At 33.9% G+C, this 10006-nt stretch overlaps 1 protein-coding gene across 8 annotated transcripts in view; it reads right to left on the reverse strand.

Annotated features, from left to right (window-relative positions):
• Positions 1-8210, reverse strand: part of LOC128868228 (uncharacterized) — a 33670-nt gene extending 25460 nt beyond the window's left edge. Inside the window, exons 1-3 of one of the 8 annotated variants that reach the window (XM_054110073.1) lie at positions 7848-8210; positions 6485-6521; positions 6143-6406 (exon numbers count right to left, since the gene is read on the reverse strand). In XM_054110073.1, the coding sequence (XP_053966048.1) occupies positions 6143-6194 (52 nt within the window). In that variant the 5' untranslated portion in view covers positions 6195-6406; positions 6485-6521; positions 7848-8210. The other 7 variants (XM_054110072.1, XM_054110076.1, XM_054110068.1 and 4 more) reach the window with 7 other exon arrangements.
• Positions 8211-10006: the final 1796 nt, after the last annotated feature.

Below are 10006 nucleotides of genomic sequence, written 5' to 3' on the forward strand. Positions count from 1 at the left end.
CAGATTAATTCTCTTACATACATTCTGTCAAAAAAACATCGGAAATTGTTTATTTAAAAAGCGCGGTACGCATATGGCTAATTAATTAGTATCGCAGAGTTCGAGCGGGATCTGTCAATTAGCTTGTTTTTGGCATTTAAATACTATATATCAGTCAACCGAAGGTGTGCACTGCGATTTTCACTATGGATGAAAATATCGAACAAAGAATTTGCCTTCAATTTTGTGTTTTGAACGGCATTTCGTGTGCCGAATCGTTTAAAATGTTACAGAAAGCCTCGCCATAGGCTTTATCAAAAACACGAGTGGTGGAAGGCCTTTGCAGAGGGCCGAGAAGTCGTGGAAGATTTGCCCCGATTTGGTCTTCCACGGATGAAGTTCGTGACCTTAGTGTGTCTCACGAATCAATTTGCAACATTTTACACCATCAATTGGGCATGAGAGGCGTGGCTGCTCGATTCGTTCCAAGAGAGTTGAATTTCTTTCAAAAAATTCATCAGAAGAAGGTGGCTAAAGACATGCTTGAGAAAGTGAATTCGGACCCAACCTTTACCCAGCGCATCATAACAGGTGATGAGACGTGGGTATATGAGTTTCACATGCAAACCAGTCAACAGGCGGTTGAATGTCGCTATCCACATGAGCCGAATCCCAAAAAACCACGTCAAAGTCGGACAGAAATGAAAGTCATGCTACTCGGAATTCGTTCCAAATGGTACTACGGTAAATAAAAACTATTATTTGGAAGTTATGCGACGTTTGAGAGAGAATGTGCGTAGGAAATGGCCCAAATTGTGAAAATAAATTTAATGGGTCTTACACCATTGAAGACTTTTTTGCCCAACAACTCGATAAAGATCATCGAACAATAAATTTTGATTATTAAAAAATTATTTTCCGTTTTTTTGAACAATTCCAGCTACTTTTTTAACAGAATGTATATAAAAATATTCGGGAATTTCGGAATTTCATCTGACTTCACAATAATTTTCAAAATGGCACTTTTAGGTTGAATAATAGTGGTTACCACTCTCCTTGAGGAGGTAGAGGGCCCACAATGGCAAGCCTTCCAATGCATTTCTGTCAAAAGCATATAAGAAAATATTAAATGGCGTTCGCAAGCGGCATAAAATGGCGGAATAAGCCATAAAGCAACATAAAGACGTTTGCAATAAATTAGAGGAGCAAAACGTCAACTGCAGTCAACCTCAGTTAAATAAAATAAAGCAAAAATTAACTGGGTATAGTTAGTTTTAAGATCCTCAAAATCTGCGAATCCATCACAGTAGGTAACGAAGGCTGTAACTAATGTTTTAGATCTGATATTTAGGAAGAATAAATGTCCGCCATATGAAGTGGGATACGGCGCAATAATTTCTCAATATCGCTCGGCGCACATGCGACGGAATTGGTTGCAATGTACGTGAAAATTCTCAGTTGAGAAATCCAAGAGCACCTCTATATGGCTCTTGGTGCAATTTTTTGACCCATACTTCATTAGAAATGATACTGTTTCCAACCTGACTTTCGAAAGACAACAGAAGGAAGAGGAAAAAAGTAATGGCTAATAGTGGACAATTTATTCCTTTTATTATTATTGGTCATAAAGCGATATAATCAAGTCTCAAATATGTAGTACTAAATCAAATTCACCTAAATTTCACATATTTTGTTTTTTTTTCAATCCAATTTTCCCATTTTTCAAAAAAAAATATTCAGAATGATGGAATAAATCGATCGAGCCATGTCTAACTATCATTTCATGCACAGTAAACTTCAGTAAAAATTGATCTATCTTAACGACGACCTTTTACTCTATGGCCTGAGATAGGTATTCAATATCAAAAATGAATTATAGTAGCTATATACTACAATAATAACCGAAGAATTGATTGATTTTTTTTAATTTCTAGAATACGACTTTTACATCTTTAACAAACACTTCCCACCCGCATTGCATTTAATTTTAGTATTTTTAGTATTATAGTTTTTTTATTTTTATTTTAGTATTTAAATAGTATTATCTGAAATATGTATGAAAAAATTAGAGATAAACCACCACCGTGCGACTGCTTCTATATGACTGTGACTGGGGTCAAGTTGAATTCATTCAAGCTGCTCAAGCGTTATAGCAGCTGATTTGTGTCTTGACTGTCGAGGCAGCTTGCTCCTTTGTTGCTGTTGCTGTTTGTTGTTGACATTCCTATTGAAATTTTGGCATTAAGCATCACTTTTAAAAAAGCAAAGTACATGTACATGTTATTGTTGCTCAAAAGATATCACTTTCAATAGATTCCTTTTAGCTAGGACATAAAAATTTCGAATTTATACGATCTGAAAGATTTCTCTACATGCTATATTGTATTTTTCGCCCTAAGTGTGATTTCTCTCTCAATAACTGTGATACTCAATAATGATAGATTACCAAGTTTGGCCATGCCAAACAAAATTGTAAGAGTAACCACTGTATAGATTGATAAGTAAAAACGCTTTCAGTTGGTCGTCAAAAATGGCCACAGCTGAGATCACCTGATTCCGAACCGCACTTCTATGGTTGCATGAAAAATTATTACAATTCCCAAACAAAAATTGTATACAATTTTCTTAAAATTGTCGTACGAATTTAAATATATCTCAATAGCTAAGAAATATTTGTTACTGTAAATTTTCCAAGTCAAAGATATTATATTATTTTGTATTTTTTTGTTGTCGATATTCTATTGTTCTCAATGTTACTATAAAATTCTAATTTGGCATATCAATCCCGCCAATACACTTAACCAATACACAAACACATACTATTACACACTTAGGTGCCTGTCAAAAAATAGAAAGAAGAAGAGTGTTTGTACTTATATTTTTGTACGATGGGACTAACTTCGGCTATCACGTCACCGGGAATTACTCAGCAGAATTCAGCCCGCTTATTTTGTCAGTTGTTGTTCAGACGTCAAGGAAATAAAATCGGGTGTAACTGCGTTGATTTTTTTCGTATATGACCAACACAATCTCAGTTTTTTCGTAGAAAAACCGCCGCTATAATCCCAATTTCATCAGGAAATCAGCTAATTCCTTAAAAATCGCTGAAAGCCGGTTAACGATCTGATATTGGCCACACCTCTGCATTCTGTACATCGTGTATAATAATGAAATTTTCTACCATGAGCATCAATGAGCATAAATGCCTAACAGAAACGCAAACATATAGTGCATACATAACTATAGGGTGAGCAATGTAAAATTTGCTTTTTGAATCGGCTATAAAAAAAAATCGAATCAATATTTTTTCAAACTTTTTGTTTTATTTTGAAGATTGAACATTGTCATTTATGAATGAAAAATAATATCGTTCAAATGACTGCCACGACTGGCTTTACAGTAGGCCATTTGATCAACCCAATTTTTAAGCACGTTTTCGATTGCTTGGGCTCCGTTCTCCCTGAATTCTGAATGGTAGTCACGCACAAACCATTCGGTTCGGCGGCCGTATTCGTTACTGTGCAGAAAATTTCTGATAATTTGTGGGTGTATGTCCACAATTCCCGACTTTTCAATTGAGTTAGAAATGTTAATTGCAGACATTTTCGAGTTCTCTTTTATTAAACGTATAATTATTAATTTGGTTGTTTTTGAGCTAATTTTGGAAACTTTTACAGTACCACTTTTTCTAAAAAAAAATGGTTTTCATTATATGTTCTCAATGTATTAAATACTGTCGAATTAGATTTTCAAAATTTCCGCGATTCAACGCACATTTTTCCCTCCACTCTTTTTTTAAATAACTCGATGTTTGCTTATTCATCTGCACTCTTAAAAACTTCCAACGTCAATGGCAAAATGTGAGAAATAGAAGTAACTTCGTCAATTCCGTTATGAAAAAAATAACGGAATACACATATTTTATTTAAATGTGCTAAAAAATGTTGGTGTTCCACTCTTTGTTTGAATAATTATGCTATTGCAGCTATTACGTAAATAAACGGAGTTGCCGTTAATACATATTAAAGCAACAATTATGCATATTGAATAGTTATAAATGAAATATACTCCCCGCAAATGAATTCTTAAAAACCGTGAATAATTTCTTTACTTATATAAATTTATTTATTTTTTTTTTTAATATTAGTGTCCCTGTTTGTTTTTGGTTCAACTGTATATGTACAGTGGCTCAATAAAGAACTCGGACACCCAAATGATATGGTTTTAAATAAAAAAATATATATTAGAACGCAAATCTAATGCATTTATAGGTCACATTTATTTTCGTTCTTCAAACGTATTTTTCAAAACAACAAAAAACATAAACAAATTTCAACTTATTCGTACATAGAAAATACAAACATATAAACTTTGCAAACTACATGGCAAAAAAGGAACGCGAACATGTACAATATATAAAGTAGAGTTAGGCAAATAATATTTAAGAAAAAACCACATAATTAATATTTAGTCGGCAAGCTTTTATTTTTTCTCACAGCATTCAGTCTACTTGGAATGGATTCGACCAGTTTCTTGCATGATAAAGATCTATTTTCCCCCACTCTTCTTCAATAGCATCTTCCATGTCTTCTTTCTAATAACATACTTTTTCAATTCAAATACGTTCAATTACATTGACGTCTGGAGATTGTGAAGGTGTTTCAAGTGTTTTAGAGCAGTTGTACATAAGCCATAGACGTACATCAAGTGCCTTATGCTTGGATTGTTGTCTTGATAGTACTGGAAATTGTCCTTAATTCTCAACTTGGACCAAATTTTTTTTCATAATTGTTAGGTATTGTTTGTGGTGTGTGTTAATGAAGTGCAAATTGCCAGTACCAGCAGCAACCCCATACCATTACCGACCCCCATGTTTAACTGTCGGACGTTAGTTTTTTCCAGCAGCTCTAATGAGGTCTTCGCCACACATATGATTGTCCATCTAACCTAAATATGTATGTTAAACTTGCTTTCATCTGCAAATAAAATGTGCTTCCAGAACTCGAAATCCTTATTCCCATGACGGTTTGCGAATATTTTATTCTCTTGTGTCGATTAATCTCGTTGATGAAAAGTTTTTTCGAGCAACTCTTTCATTATAATAATTTTTTCGCAACACTATAAGTATACTTTTTGGGTTGCAGTTAATATTATATATTATTAAGGTGTTGGGCGACTTCTGTTGCGAGCTTTGCGTTCCACTATCCACCTTTCATCTACATCCGAAAACAGTTTTGATCGTCTCGATTTCTTCTTATTTTCCACAGATTTTGTTTCTTTGAAACGTTTTATCACGTCGAACAGAGTCTATTCACTATTTCCCGAACGGTTTAACCCTTTTTATGATGACTAATAATTAAATTTCTGACTTCAATTGAGCTTTGTCCACGCTGCCTCCTCATGTTTAGAATTTGGACTTTTATTCAACAAAACACGACTAATTTTGATTTAAGGTTTGGTTCTTTCATTGCGCTGTTCTAGTGAGAGATAATAAATTGTGGGACTTCTCGTTTTAAAGTCCCAAACAACCGCATTAATGCCAAATGTCCGACTTCTTTTTTAACACCAATTTCGCGAATGCTGCACTATTTTCTAAATGCTATTTGAATGCCCTATAGAAAAATATAAAAATAAAAAATATTTAACTGCATTTCTTACAAAAATTTTGAATTTGAAGCTGCATGTTATGTATGTCCGAGTTCTTTATTGAGCCACTGTATGTATGTTTTTGTAATGCCATATTGCGTATATTCATCGGTATTTTTTGATCGCTTAACCAGAGATACTTAAAGGCGCATTTCTTTTAGATAACACGTGCCAATTATGCCATACAATTTACGTGTATTTTGTAAACTTTATATAACATTTTTGGCCGAGCGGCTGGTCAAAATAAGCGGGGAAGCACTTTAATCGGGGGATACTGAATACAGCTCAGCTGTATTTCCCAGAAAACGCCATAACTTTGGTTCAATATGTATGTATGTACGTATGTATCTGCGCACAAAACTCTTTAGAAAACCAATCATCTTTTATCAGCTTTTAACAACTATAGAATTAGATTAAGGAAATTTCAGGAGCAAGTACATATTTAAGTGTGAGCTTAATATAAAGACTTTCGAATATTATTTATAAGCATTTGCTAAGTTCAAATGTTGAGGCTCACCTGTGATTAATTTAAAAATAAATTTCAGCTTTTGATTGGCGTACGTTGACATCTTGGCGCTTGTTTGCTATTATTTCTTCTTTTTTTTTTTGTTAAATCAATTGATTGTTTTACTATGTATTGTTGTTTTATTTTTATTGTATTCGCTGTTATTGTTTTGATTAATGACTTTCGTGGTTTTATTTCTCACACTTCTTCGGTATTTTTACTTCCTCGATTCACGCGCACTACAGCACTTGTTGATCGCCTACTGGCGGCGGCACACTGATTGAGAAGAATGAATCAAATTTAGAATTTATTCTTTATTTGCCACTTTTTTCAAGTACATGCATATGTACTTACATATGTTGTCTTTCAGTCTAAGCAACACAGTCACGCACTAAAGTGAAATAAATTTTGTTTAACACATAAAATTTTGTTTACGTGCGACAAACAACGATAACACTTTGCGACTAAAATGCAAAAAGCAGCTAAACCGGCTGAGAGATCATTTATGTAGACTGGCTAAGCGGTAGGTCGACCGGTCGGGCGGTTGGTCGGTTGATCATCTCGCAGCTAACGATTCAGCGCTAACAGCCGATCTTGGGAAGTGAGATGATAGCCGAAGAGCGGGGCGTCCCCAAGCCAATATAGCAGTTATCAGCCTCTACCAATGACTTTAAAAAAATCATAAGCATTAACTGAATCACTGCCCGCTGGCGTTCGTAAAAATGTAGGTACCCTTTTTATAATCATGCAAAATTCCTAATGACTAATGCCATTTGTATACTTGTGTAATTCTATGTATGCATGCTTACATATCTACATACAATCGAGTATATGTATATGAACAAATATCGGTGAATAAATTTGTGCCATTTGTTTCAAATAAGCAAATAATAAATTTGCATACATTTTTTTCGTAAGAATGACTTTGATTGCAATCTGGAAACCGCGAATATATGTACGTAGCACAAATTGCTGATTCTGCATACATACATACAGTACAGGCTACAGAAGGCGCGCGCAACTGGATTTTATATACATAGCTAACTCAACGACGCGGGGTAAAGGGGTTCACTGCAATTAAGTTTAACTGTCGCTTTCTAACTTTTTTATATTATTTGTGCTGCTGTTGGTATTTGCAAAGTTTATTGACGTATTGCATTTTTTTTTTCTTATGATCTTAAAGTCTGAAGTTCTCATATTAATGAGCGCTAGCACTGATTGCTTTATGATCCTTATTGTCAGTAGGAAAAAATCCCTCTTCATGCCCATGTATGCGAATGTGTGTGTGTGCGCTTGTATCTGGTTGCAATTAAGGCATAAAGTGATGAAATCTTATCTTTGTCACCGCATTTATGGCAAACATCTATTAAATAAAAATCCTAAAGATTAATATTTAAGAAAAATACTTATACATATACACATACAAATATACATATATATCTATGTATGCGTTAAACATTGTTAATATGTGCGTATTTCAGTTAATAAGTTTTAGCGCTATTTTCTAGATCACGCTCTAGATTTGTTATCACTGACACTTTTTTCTATTCCATTTACTTTTTACTTTACTTTAGTTTTTTTTACTCTTGCTCTCGTATGTATGTATGTATTTTTTTAATGTCTGTTTATTTTGTCAAAGGTGCATTGCCAAATCGTCGATTTTCAAAAGTGCACGTATGTAAATACAAACATACGTACGTTCTAGATTTACACTCACGCGTTCTATTCCACTGAATACCACCTTAATTGCGTACAAGTAAGTGCTTTGGTACGACACACCCGTTTTAAGTGGAGTCACGTTCTCGAATGACCAAGCCCGCGCCGGCAAGTCAAGCTCAGCTGACTAACAAAGTGATGATCGCAAGACAGTAGACATTAAGTTGACCGGGACGATTTTTTTACCGGATTTTTAGAGTTTTAATTTAATTTTTTTTAATTTCTATTTTTTCGTTATTAATATTAGTTTGGAGGAAAAGAAATCCAATATTTTCTCGGTAGACGGCTGTAGCGATCGATATCTTGTAAAGTATCGATCAAACAATTTAAAGTTTATGCTCGTTGTCAAGGTGACATTTCACACTAACAAAATCGTTTGCTGTTTTTTGTTTGTTCCATTCAGTTGTGAGTTAGAAGGTGTTAACAATGGAAGTCAGCAAAGGGAATATTCGGTACATTTACAGTATTCGTTGATAAAGGCGAAAATGCTAGCCAGGCCTGTGAAATTGTGAATGGTGTTCATAGTGTCAATACTGAGACAACTAACTACGTGCGATTTTGGTTACATCGATTCCGTTCACACATTTTTGATGTTAATGAAAATGCCGATAAAATCACAGAAATAATCAAAGTTGACCGCATCTTCGTAGTCGTAAGCAGTTTTAAACCATTTGGGCACAAATACGCAAAAATAATAGATATTTCGAAAAATACTGCGCAAGTATTTTTAATAATTTGTAACACTCTTTTACTGGTTCAGATGATAATAGCGATTTCAGAGCTACCTGACTATCGGAGTAAATGATATTTACTTTCAAATTAATAAAAAAACACATAAGAAAAAAAAAAATTGTTCTCAAATATTGGCTTCAAATGTATAACATTTTCAAAAAAAAATATGTTTCCATGCATACTCATGGAAATTACTCATCCGATTTTGAATCTTTTTTTTAGATAAATGAAAAATTTGATTTTAGGCGGTGGAAATATTTTGTAGCCTTTACGCGCTTTATTGCTTCTCTGTTTGTATACTACAGTTCTCTAGCTCTCACAAATTTCAAATATGATTAACCTACGACGCCATTTAGTTAGGAAGATGACCCACCTCGTATAATTATTTTGTATTCAATATATTCAAGCATTTTATCAAATAAAAAAGATCACACTTAATGCAATAAGCTGCATGCAATTTTGGTTTTTTTTTTTGGTTAAAATCCTTACGCAGATCTCAAGAAACTCAAAAACTCCATATAAAAAACTCTTAAAGGAAAACGCTTTACGAATCCACAAAAAATTTTGTATCAAATTTTCTTATGCAGTACGCAGTTATCATAAACTTTGCCACACTTAGTATTACTATTTTCCAAGGTTGTCAACTTTTTTTTTGGGAAAAGAGCACAAGGAAACCCAGGCTTTGAACAGAAAGATGTATGTGCTTCATTATTTCTCAGAGAAAAACCTGACAGTGTTGCTTTCCTCTCCTATGAACTTGTCAAGGGTTCTTCGGCACTGCGAGTACTACTTCACACGCAAAGAATAATGGCAATATTTTTCTTGAGAGTTCCGTGCTAGTTTTTAATTACAAAACGCGTTATAAAAAATATATCTATTATCAATTTTTTTTTGTAATCTGTGGATACACTACTTATTTTCACGTTAGCATAGTTGAAATAAAATGTACCAAAATGCTAGTAAATTGTGAGTACTTTGACAAGTGCTTCCATTTTGACAAGGCAATTTTGACTGACTCGCCGTTTTACTTCGCCTTTGGTTCGATTTTTCGTTTTATATTTTGCTATTAATTTTATTTCGTTTGATACAAATTTTAATTTTAACTTATTTTCGATTTAATCGTTTTTGAGAAATATTTTAAATTTATCACAAAAACGACTACTCAAACTCGCTCCTGAAAATTCATTAATTCTGGTGTGCTTCTTGATGTTTGCCACAAATGGAGGTACCTACAGTTTTGAGCCACCTCCAAACTGTAAATGATTTTTTATGAGGAACTTTTTCATGACAGAAATACACTCGGAGGCTTTCCCATCATTAGAAAAAACTTTTTTTACCAATTGGTGTTTTGTGACCGAGGTTTCTCACCTCTGCACTTCCGAATAGTAGTCACGCACGTCGGTTACGGCTACCATTTATTATGGATAT

Source organism: Anastrepha ludens, chromosome 6 (assembly GCF_028408465.1).
Source record: "Anastrepha ludens isolate Willacy chromosome 6, idAnaLude1.1, whole genome shotgun sequence".
Classification (NCBI taxonomy): domain Eukaryota; kingdom Metazoa; phylum Arthropoda; class Insecta; order Diptera; family Tephritidae; genus Anastrepha; species Anastrepha ludens.